The 20712-nt window shown below is 41.4% G+C and overlaps 1 protein-coding gene across 1 annotated transcript; it reads left to right on the top strand.

Moving 5' to 3' along the window:
- Positions 1–46: 46 nt before the first annotated feature.
- Positions 47–20387, top strand: LOC126999210 (uncharacterized). Its single transcript, XM_050861541.1, has 3 exons — positions 47–15942; positions 18160–18275; positions 19096–20387. The coding sequence occupies exon 1, from the start codon at positions 3266–3268 to the stop codon at positions 4193–4195; it is 930 nt and encodes a 309-aa protein (XP_050717498.1). The 5' UTR covers positions 47–3265; the 3' UTR covers positions 4196–15942; positions 18160–18275; positions 19096–20387.
- Positions 20388–20712: the final 325 nt, after the last annotated feature.

Raw genomic sequence — 20712 nt, forward strand, 5'->3', positions numbered from 1 at the left:
CTAGACTACTATCTGGACTGGCGCGGCAGCGGCAAGCTCTCTGAAGTTGAGCGCGTCCGTCTTGTATTGCCAACTGGCGGCTGGGTAAACAACATGCCGGCGCCAATAAAACAAGAAATGACAGATGCAGATAACAAGATTTGGAGCCGGGAGGCCGAGGTGGCATTGCTAGAGGAAGTGAGGCAGCATCGGCACTTGTGGGACCCACAAGATAAGCTCTACAAGAAGCAGAGTCTGCGCAAAACAACTTTTGAGAGAGTGGCACCAACATTACGGGAAATGTTGATCTCTTTGCGAGATATCGAAGGAGGTAAGGAACGATTATTTTCGTGTATTATATAATCACACTATGTAATGCCTGGGGGTTGGGATGCCACGTTCCTCCCTTCTCCTTAGTTGTTAAATGCAACAATAAACAATCAATACTACTTATGATAAAACTCGTGGACAATTTACCGTTTCACCCAACCAACGATTTTCTGACGTGGTTCATGTTTTTCTGGTGATAGATGTAGTGAATTGCACGATTTTGTACCTCATTTACGTCTTGATGCTCCCGGCGGCTCCTCCCACGTGTGAAGGTACTTGCTCCCAAGGATTATATACTATGAGGATAGCTCACTAAGCATTTGTTTTACCCACAATGCACCGCGGATGACGTCACACATGTAAACAAATGGTGCCGGGCGAGAAACTGGGTTACTTCACTGTGTTCTCACCGCAGCGTGCTTAATGAAAATGGTGATTTGTGCTGTATATGGGTGTTACAGTGGCTCAACCTATATAATAAGGATAGCTTACTAAACATTTATTTTACCCACAATGCACTGCGTATGAAATCTGGCTCACTCCATATAAAGTGTATTGGGGGGCCATTACTTATTGATATTGTCATTCATTCATAGTCAGATTTTGCACTTTTTTGGGTTGCTGGGGATATGTGGTTGAATTGGGCAGCTGTTGAGTTGGCCAGTGGTGTGCAGTGGTGGGGATATTTGAGAAATAGGCTATGTTATATGGGGTTGCTGGGAAATGTTGCTGTCTGCCATGTATCAGTGCTTGCGTTTTCTCGTTTCGTTAACGTTCGTTTTCTGCAACTTTGCAGGGTAACTAATCCTGTCATCAAAAGAGCTAACATAAATATATATCAATTGAAGTATTACTGTTGGATCAGGAGAATTATATCAAATGGTTAATATGAATAATGTATAAAGGGATCAATGTATATGTAGGAATACTCAAAGTGTATACCAACTTCTATATTATCTATAACGATATTGATGACAGGATTGGTTACCCCTGTAAAGTTGTAGAGGGTGGGTGTTGGTGAAATTTCAGAGAACGTAACCATCGATGTGTGGTGGACAGCAGTGTTTCCCGGTACCTTTTTTCTAACAATTTCTCAAATAATTACCATAAAATGGGGTAATTTGGGATGCCTGAATTAATTATGTCAGTGATTAATTAGAGAATTCCAAATCCTTAAAACCTTTTCTGTAGGACCTGTAGAGGGTAGGGTTAAAAATTCCCCAAAATTTTATAAAAAGTAAAACTTATAAATTTAAATGTCCTTCCACATTCTGCCCTTTAAATGTCGACCCTTAAACCCACCCTCTGCATGAAGGAAACACTTTAGTTCTTCTACACGATTTGTTGTACAGATGCAGACCAGAAACTTAGAGGTCAGAATCCTTGTCCTATTAGGTAAGTTTGCAGACAAGTTTTATGGATCTGAACTAAACGAATTTTGTGAAAAATGCTACACAACAGACACGGGGTAATTTGGGACGGGATGATGTAAAAGCGCTTTTCTTGGATTTTTTTTAGTATATTTAGCCCCTTGACGTTGTGTTATATAGATAAATGAAGAGGAAGTGGTACAAAGTTCTCACAGACTGGAAGCTGAGCCTAGGGAGGAAATTTACCACCCTACCCAAGCAACATTTCCCTCACTTGTTGATGTGACAGATCTTGTAAAAAGTGCATTTAAAGGAACTCGGATTTTTCCAATGGATACAGACAAGATCATAAGAAAAATATCCAATGAAGAACCATCAGTCCTACAGACAAGAGAACATGTTTCTGACCTGATGTTGGAGAGACTTAAAACAATTATAGAAACAGACCTCCAGTCCCCAGTGCAAAGAAGAGGTCATTACTTGAGAAAAACTCAGTTACACAGGTCAGTGCAAGGCTTTGTAGCCTTCAAGTATCCAGAGAACAGAGACAAATATGAAACCAGCTACAATGACATTGTGCTTGAATTAGAGAAACCAATGATTAATAAAGGTATTCTCTCATTCAAAGACTGTTTTGGCATATTGTTGATGCATTAATTTGGTTTTGGTATGCACTTTTTTCTAAAGTTGTGATATATATTAATTTTGTCTGTGAAGGTCATTTTTGTTATGTTTTCCATTATACTGCTAGCTGTCCCAGTATACCCCAAAGTAAGGGGTAATTCGGGACAGGCATTAAAAAATTTGAGAAAAATAGGAAAAAGATTCCTTTTATTTTGAAAAGCTTTGGCAGCTTAGCTAGCCTTATATTCTGCAATCCAAACCAATAAAATATTTATTTTCACATATATTTTTGGTTCATAATCCCAAAATTACCCAAAAAAATATCCCAAATTATCCCGTTTTACAGTATGTTGTTGTGTACTGTTTGCCAACTCAACAGCTGCCTAATTTGATTGCATATCCTTAGCGATCAAAAAAACGCAAAATCTGACCATGAATATGCATAAAATAAGGGTTTTCTAGTACATTTTATACCGTGAGAGCAGGGTGAGAGTGAACCAGATGACGTACCGCAGTCATGACGTCATCGATGACATTTCAGTGAGCTATCCTTACAGTATATAATCCTTGCTTGCTCCCAAGAGCACCCAGCTGGTCTAGCCGCTGGATCGTCGCTGCTGTTTTGTCGGCCAGGAATTGCCACGTGTAAAGCCGCCCTTAGTCTTTGTCTTTTTGGTCTAGTTGTAGTTGTCTGGGTGGGTTGTTCTTTTATTAGCTTTTTCTTGTTTTGGGGGTTGTTTTCGTCTGTCCTGAGTTTGGCCTGGTTGTTCCTGGTGGTTGTTTTGTTAGCCCGTTGGTAAGTGTCGGCTTTGTTTCCTTCATGAATTTGTTTTTCTGCCCTTGGAACAGTTTTGGTTCCTATTTCTGTGTTATATTTTGTGTTGTTTGGGGTTTTGCCTTAGCCATGCTGGTTGGTGGTGGTGGCCGTGGTCGGGGTGTGTTGACTAGGTCTTGGAGGACGAATGCCGGTAGGGACAGTAGCCCAGTTACTAGGGTGGAGAGGACCCCTGGTGCAACCGTTGCTCCTTCCCTCTGTGTTACCTGCCGTTTTCCCGTTAAGGATGATGAGGAGTGGGGGGATTGCCTGTGATGAGTGCAATGAGTGGTGTCATGGGTCACAGACTTGCACCGGCTTCCCCTCAGTCTTTGTCAAGGAAGTCTTGAAGCACCAGGGTAAGGGTGTGAAGTATGTGTGCACTAGATGCAGATTAGCTTCCCCTGTTAACTCAAGCTCACCTGCCAACCCTGACCTTCAGTTACTTCGGGAATTCCTGTCACAGATGTTCAATACCATTGCTGGTCTCAGTAATTCAGTAAAATCAATTGATTTGCGGATCTCTGAGACTCAAAGGGACAGCGTTGTTTCTGGGGGAGAAGGGAGGACTGACAGATCTGATGTGCGTACCATCATCAGAGAGAAAGTAAGAGTGTTAAGTGAGAGAGAGAAGAGGCAGGACAGTATCATTATCAGAAGTCTACCCTTTGGTGAAAACTTTCAAGAAAAATTTAACCCCATTGCCTCTTTCCTATTGCCAGAGAGATCGGACCCGATTACCTTGGTTGATATTGTTCCAGTTTCTCCTTCCTTAGTCAGAGCTAAAATCCCCAATTCCAACTTGAAACAAGAATCATTATCAAGGAGCAACAAATTATTTAATAGCCAATATGCACAGGTTTTTATTTCTAGGGATTTCAGAGAGAGGAACTGCAGAGAAAGAGGGCTGCCAGTCATACTGACACTAGTTCTTTGGCAGTTCAAGAAACCCGATCAGGTAGTAGTCTTGCTGCGGCTTCTGTGTCCTCTGAGCCTGACCCCCTTGTCCGTCCTAGTACTGTTGGCACCACAAAAAACGATCATTAGACCTCTCCAGTTCCAAACATACTGTTGTTAACATCCCTGTATATAAATTTTTTATTACTTTTGTTCTTTTGAATTTAAATTGTTTGGTGAATAAAATTAGCTTGTTAGTAGATTTACTGTCTAGCTGTAATGTAGCCTTATGTGGTGTGTGTGAGACATGGCTTAATTCTGATATCACATCAGTGACTCTGTTGTCAGTATAGCTGGTTACAATTTCTTTAGAAATGATTCTCCTTGTAACCTAAGAAAACATCGTGTTGGAATTTATATTTGGAATGATATTAAGGTTGGTAAAACCTTTAATGATCATCCCAACACAGTTGGGGTATGTTTGCCGGATTCTGGTGTTACTGTTTTGGTTGTTTGCAGACCTCCAAGTAATTCTTTGGTGGACAATATAGCTCTCATCTCCTACCTTGAGTCTGTTTATGAGGGTACAGAACTTATTCTGGCTGGGGATTTTAACCTGCTCTCCATTGATTGGTCCTCTGATGTTCCTGTTGGTAGGTCTTTAATTGGTGAGCAATTTCTTGATATTTTTAGCTCTCTGGGTCTTATACAGTGGGTCAAGCAGGCTACTTATCTTCGATCCAACAATATATTGGATTTGATCTTTACCACAGAAAATGAAAGAATATCAAATGTTAATTTGATTGACCCCTTTTCTGGCTGTGACCATTTTCCTGTAATATTTGACTATCTATTTTGTTCCCTTGAATCTAGCCCAGTGAATTCAAAGGATGAATATGATTTTTTCAAAGGAAAGTACAGTTTAATAAACAAACATTTCAAGGACATTGACTGGGACATTGAATTTATGGGACTAGATATTGATCAGTCTTACTTGAGATTGAAGAGTTTATTGTTCAATACTTTCCACCGCTTTATTCCCAAGAAACCAGGTCCCTGTTCATTAAAGCCTCCTTGGACCACAAGCATACCTAATGATATCAAACGTCGTAAATGGCAGGCTTGGCTTAACTATAAAGATGCTCGTTCTGTGTTTGGCAGATCATCTCCTATTGCCTTAAGGTTGTGGCATGTTTTTAGCCATTTTTCCCTGGAATTCAAATTTAGTGAAGAACCCACTCAATTGGCAATCCTGTGTTGTGAGAATTAGTGTTGGAACACTCATACGCAGGAGATTTGAGTGTGGGTGGAGCTCACAGCGAGCGTTTAGAACCACAAGCAAATACACCTAACGCTCGCTGTGAGCGTTTAGCAATGAAAGGGTTAATTATGAGAAATCCCTTGTCTCTGCTGATTACCATGATGTGAAGTGTTTTCACGCTTACCTCCGTCACAAGAAGGTTCAGCCTCTGGCAGTTGGGCCATTATATAGTGAGGACGGATGGTGTGTTGAGGCTGCAGATATGGCAGACCATTTCATTAGGGCTTTTTCCACCGTATTTTCTTGAGAGTTCTTGCTTAATCCTTATCCTCTACAGTGGTGTGATAATAAATTTATATTCAATGTCTATAGTTTTGATATTTTCAAATAGAGAATATTTTGGCTGAATTAAAACCTGCTTGTTCTGGCCCTGATGGTATTCTTTCAGTCTTTAAAAAAGATGTGCCCATTCTATTAGTTACCCTCTGTTGCTACTGTTCAGAAAATCTCTTTCATCAATGCAAGTCCCTTCAGACTGGAAAGATGCTAATGTTATGCCACTGTTCAGAGGTGGATTCCATTCTGATCCCCTCAACTACAGACCAATTAGTTTGACATCAGTGTGCTGTAAATCTTTTGAAAGAATAATCTTGTCTCAACTTACTGCTTATTTGGAAGATAATAACTTACTTTCCCCGTGTCAGTATGGTTTTAGATCGGGAAGATCAGTTTCTGAGCAACTGTTATGTATATCAATGAACTAGAATCAGGACTGAAATCCACAATATCGAAATTTGCTGATGACACCAAGGTGGGTGGAAAGGCCATCACAAAGACTGACTGCAAAATCATTCAGAAAGACCTCAATCACATTATCGAATGGTCGGAAAAATGGCAAATGTCCTTCAATGTTGACAAATGGAAAGTCATGCACACTGGGTCCAGAAATAATAACCACACACACATTATGAATGGGAAACCTCTGCAGGCGATGCAGGAGGAAAAGGATCTTGGAGTCACTATCAGCAGTGACCTGAAACATGCAAAAAACTGTAAAAAAGCATAAGACAAAGCCAACACTATGCTCGGGTTCATAGCTAGGCACTTTGAGTATAAAACGCCAGACGTGATGCTGTCCTTGTATAATTCCATGGTAAGACTGCACCTCGAGTATGCAGCACAGTTCTGGTCTCCTAATTACAGAAAGGACATTGTTTTACTGGAAAGGATTCAACGACGTGCTACGAAGGTGATTCCAACCTTAAGGGCCCAACCATCCGAGGAACGACTCAAGCGACTCAATCTCTTTACTTTGGAGAAAAGACGTCTACGAGGGGATATCATTCAAGTCTTCAAGTACCTGAAAAAGTTCAATAATGTCAATTACTCCAAATTCTTTGAACTGCAAACCAACTCAAGAACTAGAAATAACGGTTGTCCCCATTCAGTCGAGTTGATGTAACACAGACATTGGAATGAGTTTCTTCTCAAACCGAGTCATCCGCCACTGGAACAATCTTCCCTCAGAAGTAGTAAATGCGAATACAATCAACTCCTTCAAATATAGAATCCTCCGTCATTTCGCTGCATCGGAAGTAAACTGAATATCGAGGTGCTTTCATCTGCTCCTCAGTATCGAGGTGCTTTCATCTGCTCCTCAATATCGAGGTGCTTTCATCTGCTCCTCAATATCGAGGTGCTTTCATCTGCTCCTCAGATTAAATCACCAAAGCGGGCGACCTCATAATGAGCCAATAGGTTTTCTGTTGCCTGCGTTTCCATGATGCATTACTGTCAGAGTTTGAGGTTACACGCGATTTTGACACCCAGGTCCTTGACGCATTGAATGCTTTTGAGTTTGACACTGCGCATTTCATAATCGAACTTCTTATTTCTTGTTCCAACATGAAGGACCTGGCACTTGTCTACGTCAAAGGGCATCCTCCATCTATCAGACCAAGCTGAAATTTTATGCAAATCCTCTTGGAGGCTTTGCCTGTCTTCGTCAGTGAGAACCAAGTTTCCAACCTTTGTGTCATCTGCAAATTTACTAATGCGATTATTGATTCCAACATCCACATCGTTGATGTAAATAATGAAGAGCACTGGGCCAAGAACCGAGCCCTGGGGGACACCACTAGTGACCGGTGCCCACTCTGAGTTAAATCCGTCGATCAACACTCTTTGTTGTCTGTTGCTCAGCCAATTCGCGATCCATTGGTGTACTTGACCATCATACCTATTTGCTTTAATTTATAAAGTAATTTATGATGTGGGACTTCATCAAACGCTTTCTGGAAATCAAGATAGACTATGTCCAGTGATTTGGTTACGTCATAAACTGAGAAGAGGTCGTTGGAAAAGGTCAATAGGTTTGATGGGCAGGATCTTTTCTTATGGAAGCCATGTTGTGAATCCCCAATTAATGAGTTGCTTTCAAGGTAACTTACAATTTTGTCTCTAATTATATGCTTTTGAGTAGCTTACCTACAATAATTGAAATTAGACTATTGGGCCTGTAATTACCTGGTATATTTTTTTGTCTCCTTTCTTAAAAGCCAGTGTCACATTAGCTTTTTTCTATCATTTATAAATCAGACCAAGTAGAGAGAGAGAGAGAGAGAGAGAGATTTACATAGGTTAACATGGATAACCAGACCACACAGACCTCAAGGTCCAGACTAGGTGGTCTGTCCTTAAACTTAAGTGATTCTACATCAGATGGCTCCAAAACTTTGCATTTCAACTTTAGTTAATATTAAGTTGAAGGAAGTGTCAGTCGAGTTTGTTTTTAAAGGAGTCAATCATGTTACGTTGAACCACTGAAGGTGTTAGCTTATTCTATTCTTGCACTACAATGTTGGTGAAGAATAATTTGGTGCAGTCTGAATTTACTTGCCTACATTTGAGTTTTGTGCCATTGTTCCTCGTTTGCAAAGTGTCATCGATCATAAACAATTGTGAATTGTCCACATTCGTGAATCCATTAAGTATTTTAAAACATTCGATCAATTTTCTTCAGAGGTGACGTTTCTCAAGAGAGAACATGTTAAGGGTGGAAAGCCTGTCTTCGTAGGATTTGTTGCGCAAGGAAGGGATCATCTTTGTTGCTTGACGCTGAACACCTAATTTAGCAATGTCCTTTGCATGGTGGGGAGACCAAAGCTGTACTGCATATTCCAAGTGGGGTCTGACTAAACTATTGTGGAGCAGAAGTATTACATCTTTATTCTTAAATAAAAAGTTTCTTTTAATGAAGCCCAGCATTCTGTTCGCTTTATTTGCTGCATCAATGCATTGCTGTGAGAATTTGAGGTTTGACGCAATTTTGACACCCAGGTCCTTGAAGCACTGAACACTTTTGAGTCTGACGCCGTGCATTTCGTAATCGAACTTATTATTTCTTGTTCCAACTTGAAGGACCTGGCACTTGTTTACGTTAAAAAGCATCTCCCATCTATCAGACCAAGCTGAAATTTTGTGAAAATCCTCTTGGAAGCTGTGCCTGTCTTTGTTATTGAAAACCCGAGTTACCAATCTTTGTGTTGGCTGCAAATTTACTAATGCGATTATGGATTCCAACATTCCTCTCATTGATGTAAATAATGAAGAGCACTGGGCCAAGAACCGAGCCCTGAGGGACGCCACTAGTGACCGGTGCCCACTCTGAGTTAAATCCATCAATCACCACTTTTGTCTGTTGCTCAACCAATTTGTGATCCATTGGTGTACTTGAATGTCCAATGATTTGGTTACATCATATACTGAGAAGAGGTCGTTATAAAAGGTCAATAGGTTTGATAGGCAGGATTTTTTGTTATGGAAGCCATGCTGTGAATCCCCAATTAATGAGTTGCTTTCAAGGTAATTCACAATTGTCTCTAATTATGCTCTCGAGTAGCTTACCTACAATAATTGAAGTTAGACTAATGGGCCTGTAATTACCTGGTATTTTTTTTTTGTATCCTTTCTTAAAAATTGGTGTTACGTTACCCTTTTTCCAATCAGAAGGGACGATACCTTGTCCCAAGGACCTATTGAATACGATTGTGAGGGAGGAGAGTATTTCACTCTTTGTTTCTTTTAGCAGTACAGTGGAGACTCAATACTCGAACTTAATTCATTCCAAATGGCTGTTTGAGTATCAAAAAGTTCGACTACCGATACCTATAAATCAGGTAATTCGTTCTAACCTTAGCAAAACCTTAAGTTTACAAAAATTTCAATGTATATTTTTTTATAATTTTGATTTATACTTACTGTAAGTAAAGACTGGTGATGGATAACGTAGAAGAGGAGGGGAGAAGGGTGGGGAGGAGGAGGGAGGTTATTCGTCGGAGGACGAGTCACCGTCTGGTAACTCGTCTCCTGGTGTGATTCCTGTGAACCCACTAGTGGAGGGCTGTGGCTCACTAACACTCACTAGATTCCTTTTTCAACAAGAATCCGTCTAATGTGATCTGCCTTTGCCTTTTTTTCAAAATGTTTCTGAAATGCTGCATCAAATTTTCATCAAACTGGTTTATGTTTCTGTGTACGGCAGCAATATCAGGGTGGCACCTCTCCAAAAAGTTTCCCAACTCTGTCCACTGCTGCAAATATTTCTTGATCTCTGCAGTGGAGACTTTTTCCTTGCTGTTCCCCTCCTCCTCCCCTGAAGACAGCTCCTCAGTTACCTCCTGCAGCTGTTCCTGGTGAAGTTGACGCAGCTCATCAGTGATGAGGTCTTCAGAGTGTGCTTGCACCAGCTCCACATCATCACTGTCCACCTCAATGCCTGTGGCCCTCCCCAGAGACACAATGTCCTCCACCACAGCAGACTCCTGGACTGAAGGCTCGAATCCCTCAAAATCCTTGGCTGTCACACAGGTCAGCCACAGATTTTTCCAGGCAGACTACAAGGACCTCACAGAAACTTGACCCCAGGCTTTATCTATAAGCCTTAGGCAGTGGAGGATATTGAAGTGATTCTTCCATAACTCCCTCAGAGTGAGCTCTGTTTCAGAAGTCACCTCAAAGCACCTCTCAAAAAGTGCTTTTGTGTACAGCTTCTTAACCCCTTCAATACGATGACGCCTACGTAGGCGTCATGAAGCCCCAGTAGCATATACGATGACGCCTACGTAGGCGTCATATTTCTATTCTGTTTCTTCTTCTATTGAGTTGTCCCATACTTTGTGTTGGTTACTAAGTAAAGATGCCGTATGCTGTCCTTGAAATCCTATTGCTCCTCCCACCATCCTTGTTCCCACCAATCACAAAAAATGAGCTACAGTATGCACTGCCTTCTTCCTGCCTTGTGTCTAAAATTAGGAAGTCTCATTCTCTCTCTCTCTCTCTCTCTCTCTCTCTCTCTCTCTCTCTCTCTCTCTCTCTCTCTTTCATACACCAAGGTGCCGACCAACGTTGCCAGATTGTCGTACTCGGCCTCCTGTCTGCCAATTTCCGACCCAAAAATCTGCCTCCTCGACCCCAATAATTGCCTTCATATACAGTTATCATTAGAATGGTTAATTAGTGGTGTGTTTTGGCAATAGTTATGGCTCAGAAACCGGTAAATACGAGGCTACGAGTATAATAATCTGGCAACGGTGGTGCCGACACCACGTCTCGCCCACTTTGCTCTCTCTCTCTCTCTCTCTCTCGCTGATAATTTCTCGACATTCTTCCTCTACACAATCATCTGCTTTCTCTATTTCTTTCCCCCTTGCCCCTTTCTCCCCTTTCTTTATTTCACTTTTTTTTTTATTTCGCGTTGACGCAATTTATATTATGCATAGCAGGTATATGTTGACTCGTCGTGTATGCTGCTTTGCAAATACGGGATACATGTAATGAGGGCTTTCAGCAGCATAATATACGGAGGCGACAAGCAGATACATGCCGGCTCAGGTTTCCCGTGCGCTACCGCGCGCGGCCGAGCACGCTGTATATCAGCCAGGCGGGGTTTTTGAACATCCGCCGCGAAGGGGTTAAAGCTGGTGATGACATTCTGGTCCATGGGTTGGATCAGTGGCGTGGTGTTGTGGGGGAGGAACATCACTTCGATGAATTTATACCCCTTACCCAATTCTTCTTCCACACCTGGAGGGTGTGCAGGAGCATTGTCCATCAACAGGAGGACCTTGAGTGGTAGATTCTTCTTTATTAGGTATGTCTTCACTGCAGGTGCAAACACCTCCACAAACCACTCCGTGAAGAACTGCCTGGTTGTCCAGGCTTTCTTGTTTGCCCTCCACATCACACTGAGTTTGCTCTTTTGCACACCGTTCTTTTTGAATGGCCTGGGGTTTTCCGAATGGTACACCAGCAGCGGTTTAATTTTGCAGTTGCCGCTAGCATTGGCGCACAGAAGCAGGGTTAGCGTCTGTCTTTCATGGGCTTGTGTCCTGGCAAACACTTCTCTTCCTTTGTTATATAGGTCCTGTTTGGTAGTTTTTTTCAAAACAGGCCTGTCTCATCACAATTAAAGACCTGTTGTGGGCTTAAGCGCTCCTTATCCACAAATTTCTTAACTTCAGGCACAAACTTCTCGGCGGCAACTTTGTCAGCACTTGCCGTGCCTCACAATAGAATGAATTCCAGTTCTCTTCTTGAAATTCCCAAACCACCCCTTGCTAGCTTTAAAATCTTCACTGGAGTCAGAGGTAGTATCACAAATAAGATCACCATGGAGCTGCCTAGCCTTTGCACAAATTATGCCCTCTGACATAGAATCGCCAGCCATCTGCCTTTCGTTTATCCACACCATCAACAATTTTTCCATTTCTTCCACTGCCGCAGGTCGCTTAAGTTGCTTTTTCACACCCATCACCACATCAGCTCCCTTAATGGCCTCCTTGTTCTTCAGTATGGTGGCTACTGTAGATTTCGCCATACAATACTCGGCTGCAAGATCGGTGATTCTTGCTCCTTTCTCGTATTTATCAATAATCTCCTTTTTCCGTTCAATGGTCGTCACTACATTCTTCCTTTTAAGCTGATTTTCATCACTAATAAGCCTCTTTGGTGCCATTGTAAGTTTATAAATGAAAAACCACAGACACTACACAGGAGAATGTTGTTGTTCTCACGACCGCGGCGGGACAATTGGCGGCGGCAGGGAGGGAGAGGCCAGGAGCATTTATTTACAACCACGTGTGCGGACGTTCGAGTACCAGATATTTTTTCGAGTACCAAGTCGAACTTTTGCGTTCGAGTATCAAAAAGTTCGACTTCCAAGACGTTTGAGTATTGAGTCTTCATTGTATAGGATATTCTTTGTCAGGTCCGGGACTTTTATTTGACTTAAGAGAGAGAGAGAGAGAGAGAGAGAGAGAGAGAGAGAGAGAGAGAGAGAGAGAGTGGAAAAAAGAATAAGTGATAGGAATGAGCAAAAAAACGAAATTCAAAAGTAAGAAAAACAAATAAACAACTTATGAGAGAGAGAGAGAGAGAGAGAGAGAGAGAGAGAGAGAGAGAGAGAGAGAGAGAGAGAAATAAAAGAGAATATAGGGAAGGAAAAGTGTCAGCAGTTGGAGGGAAAAGAGGAGGAAAGATGGGAAGAAAGAAAAGGTGATGAAAGATGGACAGAGAAGAAGAGAAAGAGTGGAAAGTTGGCAAAAGAAAGAAAGGAGGTAGAAAACTGAGAGGATAAAGAAAGAAGAGAAAATAATTACAGGAAAGTTAAAGAAAATGAACAAACAAGTAAAAGAAAAAAAAATAAAGTTAAGCTGTACAAGATATGGAGGAGTAGAGGGAGAAAGACTAGGGGGAGAAGGAGGAGGTTGAGGAGTACTGGTATAATTGACAGCTGGTTTCCTTCTTACACCTTTTTACACTCTCCTCCTCCTCCCTCGGTGTTGTGCACACGAACGAAGCTGTACGTGAGCTCGCCAACGTTCGTGTGGAATCCCTGCAGATTGGCCGACACTATGCGAAGCTCATCCCAGCACCTTCTGCACTGCCGGCTGCCATTAAAGGCATCGCTGTAGCCTGGAGGGAAGGTCAGGGGTGAGAAGATTACGCCTTGTAGGTAAGGGTGTAGGCGAGCGAAGAACCCAGGGGGCAGCGAAGGCGGGGTACCCCAGGTGGGAGGGAAGGAACCTTCACCTTTACTGTCCTGTGTCCCTGACTCGTAGATTAGAGTAGATGGTAGCAACAATAAACAGACTAGTTAGGACCAAGATGTCTGTTGCTGTTTGCTTTTCCTTTGTACTCCTCCTCCTCTTCCTCCTCCTCCTCCTTCCCTTCCACCTCCTCCTTCTCTTCCTCCTCTTCCTCTCCCTCAATCCGCATCCCCTCCAATCCTTGTCTATCTTCCCTTCATGTCTCTCCTTAATTCTTCCTCTCATTCCCTACCTCCACCACCGTCTCCTCCTCTTCCTCCTCCTCCTCCTCCTCCTCCTTATCATTGCCTTAGTTTGTTAATGGAGAAATTCTGTTTCCTCCAATGATGGTGCTGATGACAATGTTAATATTTTTTATACAGAACAGAGAGCAACTCAAGGGCAACAAAAAGATGTAAAAAAAGAATAGCCTACTAACTGTTGCTCTCATATTGTCAAAAGTATAGAGTGGCCAAAAAAGAGGTCAATTTCAGATGGAGAGGTGTCTTAATGCACTCTTCTTGAAAGAGGTCAAGTCATAGGCAGGAGGAAATACAGACGAAGGAAGGCTGTTCCAGAGTTCACCAGTGAAGGCGATGAAAGAATGGAGAGATGAGGGGTTCAGACAGTATAGGAATGAGCATGAGTAAAAAGTTGTGTGCAGTGAGGCAGCAGGAGGGGGGGAGACATGCAGTAAGCAAGTTCAGAAGAGCATTCAGCATGAAAATATTGATAGAAGATAGAAAGAGATGCAACATGGCGGTGGAATTCAAGAGGTAGAAGGTTGTCAGTAAGAGGAGGAGAGCTGATGAGACGAAGAGCCTTAGACTCCACTCTGTCCAGGAGAGCTGTGTGAGTGGTGGCCCCCCCCCCCCCCCCCCACACACACACACACACATGTGAGATGCATACTCCATAGGAGGGTGGTCAAGGCCTCTATATATGGAAAGCATCTGTGCAGAAAAGAAGAACTGGCGGAGACTATACAGAACGCCCTACCTTGAGGAAGCTGATGTAGTAAGAGGAGATGTGAAGTTTCCAGTTGAGATTTTGAGCTAAGGATAGACCGAGGATATTTAGTGTTGAAGAAGGTGACAGCTGAGTGTTGTCGAAGAATACGGGATAGATGTTTGGAAGATTGTGTCGAGTTGATAGGTAGAGGAATTGGGTTTTTGAGGCATTGAAGGATAATAATAATAATAATAATAATAATAATAATAATAATAATAATAATAATAATAATAATAATAATAATAGGCAGATCAGTGTGTGTTGATTACTGTTATTTTTATTTTTTTACGTCGACACCTGTAGCACTGGTAGGCTTTCTTGTAGGCCCTGGTGGTCGGCCCGAGCCCATCTTGGTACAGGCAAGTGCCTATAGTGGTGCCATCTTTTCTTGTATAAATGCATAGTATAAATGAAGCTAATGATGCATTCTGACCATGCCTCCTCCTCCTCCTCCTCCTCCTCATCCTTAATCTTTTTAATCATAATTCATTTCCTTCACAAATGTAATGATAGACAACATTAAGCACTACCGTACTAACACGACTACAGCTACTACTACTACTACTACTTCTACTAAAACCACAACTACTACTACTACTACTACTACTACCACTTCTTACTACTGCTACCACTACTACTATTACTACTACTGCTATTACTACTACTACTATTACTACTACTATTACTACTGCTACTTTTACTACTACTACTATTACTACTATTATTTTACTACTATTACTACTACTACTTCTGCTACTACTATTACTACTACTACTACTATTACTACTACTACTACTACTACTACTACTACTACTACTACTACTACTACTACTACTACTACTACTACTACTATTACTACTACTACTTCCTACTGCAACTACTACTACTGAGGTAAAGATAAAATAATGCACCTGGTCCTTTCACCTGCTCAGCATGGGCGATAAACTTACCTGTGGTTCACCTGGGCCCGTATCCTCACGAGCTATTAACTTTTACCCTTAAAGTTACTATCAAAGTTAATAGTTTCAATTTATTAAGAGTAATAGCTATCCTCGTCAACTTTGAGTGTAAGTATTAGGAAATCCTGGCTACTATTATCTTCTTCTTTATGGCGGGCTCGTTTCTAAGGACGCCTCCGTGCAAAACGTAAACATCCAACATGAATTAAGTAAATATTTCAAAAGAAAAATAAAGAAAAGATGTATAAATGTACAACAAAAACATAATAAATGGCAAACACAAGAAAATATTGAGTTTTGTGGCAGATAGAAGCAGCCTCAAAGGCTGCTTTTACTTCATCACTCATTAATACCCTTATCTTCCCTCCTGCGTCACAACTTGCTCTGCTGAAATTACCGCACCATAACCACGTCATCTGCCCCAATGAGCACATCTATGGGCCGGAGAACCAGCGCAGAAAAGGCGCAAGTTTAATTGGTCGCCAGATGAAACGGTCTTCTTACATCAAATTCATAAAAAAATACGTATAATCAGAGGGTGTTATGGGAAGAGTATCACCCATGAGGCTAAGAAGAGAGCGTGGACTGAAGTGGCAGAAGCTGTAACAAGGTTAGTAATCACATATTCATGGTTCAATTAGCTTACAAACTAACCTAACCTATTCAATTGGATATTTTTTGCATAATAACACAACCACTGACCTTCCAAACAGAACATACCTTTTCATTCTGTATCTGAATAATTTCATTATGACCATTTCTGCCACAACCCCCTCTCCCTCAACAACCTGACATAACTAAACCTAACCATGCCAAACCTGCCCCGTCCTACCGAACACATCCTAACTTAACGTGCCAGGTTTGTTGGGGAGGATTGGTATAGATAGTTAAGGCATATTTGCCCTTTTTTTTTATTTGTTATTTATTTTTGGTAATACTTTATAAGAAGTCTGCCTCCCACTTCACCACTCCAGCCCTCCTTACCCCCCAAGACAAGCCTGGGGAACTGAGGTTTGGGGGGGAAGCCAAAATCACTGAAAAATGGGCTTCCAAAATTTCCCTAGAAACATCCCTAAATGAAGGAAAATTCCTTAGTCTCGAAAGTAAGTAAAGTCCCAACTTTATAACCTAACAGCCCCCCTCGCCCCCCACATGTATGATGTGCCAGAATTTTTTTTTTTTTTTTTTTTTTTTTTTTTTTTTTTTTTGTGGGTGAGCATATTTAACTTCTCAGCCAGACTTTTGACCTGCTCACGAGGGCTTGTCCCCTCGACCCCCCTCCTAACCAAGGGGGGCTGTGCCCCCCCTGGAACCCCCCCTGCTTCCAAAATTCCCCTAGAAAATTCCCTACATGGGGGGGGGTCCAGGGGGGTTGCAGCCCTCCTTGGTTAGGAGGGGGGTCGAGGGGGGCGAAGCCCCCTCGTTAGCAGGTCGTAAAGTTCGGTTGGAGTAGTATAAGTATGCTCCCCACCAAAAAAAAAAAAAAAAAAAATTTCCGGCACATTATACATGTGGAGGGGTCCAGAGGGGGGTGCAGCCCCCCTTTATTAGCAGGGGTCGAGGGGGGCTGTTAGGTTATAAAGTTAGTACTTTCCCTACTTTCGAGACTAGTGAATTTTTCTTCATTTAGGGATTTTTCTAGGGAAATTTTGGAAGCCCATTTTTCAGTGATTTTGGCTTCCCCCCCCAAACCCCAGTTCCCCACAGTTCTCCAGGCTTGTCTTGGGGGGTAGGGGGGGCTGGAGTGGCGGAGGGGGAGGCGGACTTCTTAGAAAGTTTTACCTTATTTTTATTTGTTTATTATTATTTTTTTATTTTTTATTGGGGGGGGAGATGCTAGGCATGCCAGACTATGGACACTTTTACAAGTACTTTATGTCAAGACTATATGGAAATAGGTAGGTTTCGTGAGAATGGTAAAGTAAGATTAAAATAGTATATTTATAGCATTGGTCAAACAGATTATGGTGATATAATGTTAGATTGGAATGTACTCAAGATAATGAAATTAAGGTTAATGCTTTTATTTATTTTTTGTTACATATTCACATATTCATGATTCAAGTAACTTGCAAACTAACCTAACCTCGTCAAATGAGTATTTTTTATACAAACACAACCACAGAGTTTCCAAACAGAACATACTTTTTCCTACTGCTCCACATGAATAGCATCATCATGACCATTTCTGCTGCAACCCCCACTCCCTCAACAATCTAACATAACTAAACCAACTCCTTCTAAACCTGTCCTAACCTAACATGGTAGGTCCCCAAGTTTGTTAGGGTGGGAAGGGGGTTAGTATATGTCAAGTCATATTTACCTGTTATTTTATTTATTCCTTATTTAGATTTTTTTTTTTTTTTTTTTTGGGGGGGGGGGGGTTGGTTGGGCATGCCAGACTCTCAACACTTTTACAAGTATTTTAAGTTAAGACTATATCGGAATAGGTGGATTTGATGAGAATGGTAAAGTAAGATTAAAATATTATTTTGATAGCATTGGTCAAACAGTTTCTGGTGATATAATGTTAGGTTAGAAGTACTCAAAAGAATGGAATTAAGATTAATGCTTTGAATTTTTTTGTATAGCTGTATTGTGTAATATCATCCTACTTAGAGAAAAGCATTTTTGAAAAGTAGTATTTATGGCCATGTTCATAACAACTAAAAAGTTAATGTCTTATGATGCATGTAAATAAAATACTGGTACTGATTTAGCTTTCCATCACAGTATGTATTAAATGTTATTGGAGAAGGTATGGGAAATAAATAGCATGCCATAGTGAAACGATTAAGAAACTTGCTTATCATTTATACCCTGACAGTGCCTTCCCTGGGAGTGGACCCCGTACGCAGGATGACTGTGAGAGGTGTTGGTACAACGTACAACAAAAATCAAAGCCTCGCATTGCCAAGTGCAAGAATGAGCAGTGGCAGACCGGTAATTTTTTTGAGTTGTTATGTCTTTAAATGTAAAACTTATATTAGTTAGTTTTTTATGTGCTTACAGAATGCAGCTATACTGGCCACAATGCCTTTATTTCAGCGTAAAGTTAATAAGTTCATAGCAGTGAACTGCATATTTGATATAGAAATTTTTTAATGTTCATCTGTCAATGACTATCAATCTGTCTAAATACCTTGGCACTGGTGTATGACATCATAGGCTGCTAGTCTCATGTATTTGAAGGGGTAGTAGAGCCATTCAGCATTGACAGAGCTGATGATGTGCAAGGGATAGGACAGCAGCAGCAGTCAAGCAGCAGTGAAATATTGACTGGCCTGTATGCTTTTGGCAAAAACTTTTATATTCTCATTAAAACAATTTATTAATCACTCTTAAATTCATATTCTTTGTAGATGCACACTTTATCAGTCAATTATTTTACAACCAATAACAAATAGTGGAATGTTTCTTTTAATAAGTAATATTTCACCTTTAAGACCCTTTTTCTTCAACTACGTACCCATTTAACCCATCCGCTACGATTGGCATGGATTTGGCTTTCACTGGTAGCCTGGTAACATAATAGTCCCAGGTCTTTCTCTGCCTCTGCGGTGGATAGTGGAGTGTTTCCCATGTGGTATTGGTATGCTGGATATCCCCTCCCAAGGTGTAGGACTACATTTTCTTCACTGAATTGTAGCAGCCACTTTTTGTTCCATTTCTGTAGTTTGGTGATGTTTCCTTGTAGGAAATCCGCAGTTAAGGGGTTAAGTTACATGCATTAATCATGACTAACATATGACGCTTTTTTCAGCCCCGCTGCTGTATTGCTAGAGACCATCCCAGCACATTCTTCATTACTTGTGGAAAAGATACCATCAGCTGCTCCGGCAACAGCCACTGCTTCAACATCTGTTGGCCCTATGACACCAGCCACTGCTTCATCATCTGCTGGCACAATGACACCTGCCACTGCAAGGGATGACAATGAAGCTGCTCCACCACAGTCACCACCTACTTCATCGGAGTTAAGAGATGCCTTTCATAAGGCAGCAGTATAATTTTTTGATGCTGGGGCTGAATATTATTGCCTCAAGGCTGTGATTTTGTCACTTTTTTTTAATACTGAGGAGGTTAGGGTGGAAGGGGTGAAAAATAATCTCTGCTGTTTTTCGACAGAAATGGTTAGCAAATTCATTCAAAGCACAAAATTTACCAGAAAAAAAATTGTGTGCCATTGTGAGTGGGTTCACTTGAGATTGGGCTCCAATACGCCTCCGTGGTCTAGTGGTCAGCATGCCTGGCTTCTACGCGGGCCCGGGTTCGAATCCCGGCCCGGGCAGTCGGTGCGCAGCTCACCCAGCTAATCATCCTCCCTCTCGGGCTGGTCGATAAATGACTACCTAGGGAAACCTGGGGAAACTGTGGTAACCCGGATGTCACACTGGCCCTGTGTCCCGGGGTAATGGGCTCCCTCCCACCACAGGCTCAAGGGCCAATGTTACGGAGATGAGCACCGAGGCCACGCGCTGCTACAGCGTATGCCCCAACTTTACCTTTACCTTTATTGTCTCGACTGACAGACATGGCTTTGTATGTCGAAGGTCACTGGTTCAATCTCCACAGCCAGCACTCTCTATCTTGGATTTTTCTGAGTTCCTCATTAGTACCTAATTAGACTCATGCTGCTTTCCAGTGCTCTCTGATGCACTCACAATCAAAGATGTAGTATACCTATAAGGTAGCACTGAGTAATCTTAGGTCACTTGGTAAAGTGTTCACCTAAGTCCGACCCAAGCTGACAACATAAACCTAAGCATGTTTGCAAGCTGAGTGCTTAGAATATTGGCATAATAATAAAAGATGTTGAAAACTGGTTTCCACTACTTTATTGAATATATGAATAATTATATACTGAATTTGTAATGGAGCCAAGATAAAAAAGCTATGTTTTTCAGTGGTCATACCATGATCTCATGAAAATAAATAGGTTGACATATATAATTAATTACTACGTATTTTGTTATGACGACTATTGCACATTAATACCATAGCTTTGAATCCAATGATGAATATCTTCAAGCAAGACACAAATAGCAACAGATTGGTCACTCCAATCTGTTACTCCAGAAAAGTATACACTGAACTCACAATAAAGTTGTTTTTCCACTGGAACTTTGTAAACAGAAACCAAGTAACTTCATTTTACTTCACTCATAAGTCATGATGTACGCGATGTGGTCACCTCGACCTTTCGTTCCTCCTCCCTCACACTAGCAGACGTCACTAACAAGCTTTCTTACCACCATTATCTCAATACGAATAACCAGCAGGAGTAATTTGTTTTCTAACTGGATTTTAAAGCAACAATAATTATAAATCATATTTTAAATTACATTTTAATGCAATTTTAATGTCATCTTTTTCATTT

The sequence above is a fragment of the Eriocheir sinensis genome, chromosome 2 (assembly GCF_024679095.1).
Source record: "Eriocheir sinensis breed Jianghai 21 chromosome 2, ASM2467909v1, whole genome shotgun sequence".
NCBI classification, from domain to species: Eukaryota; Metazoa; Arthropoda; class Malacostraca; order Decapoda; family Varunidae; genus Eriocheir; species Eriocheir sinensis.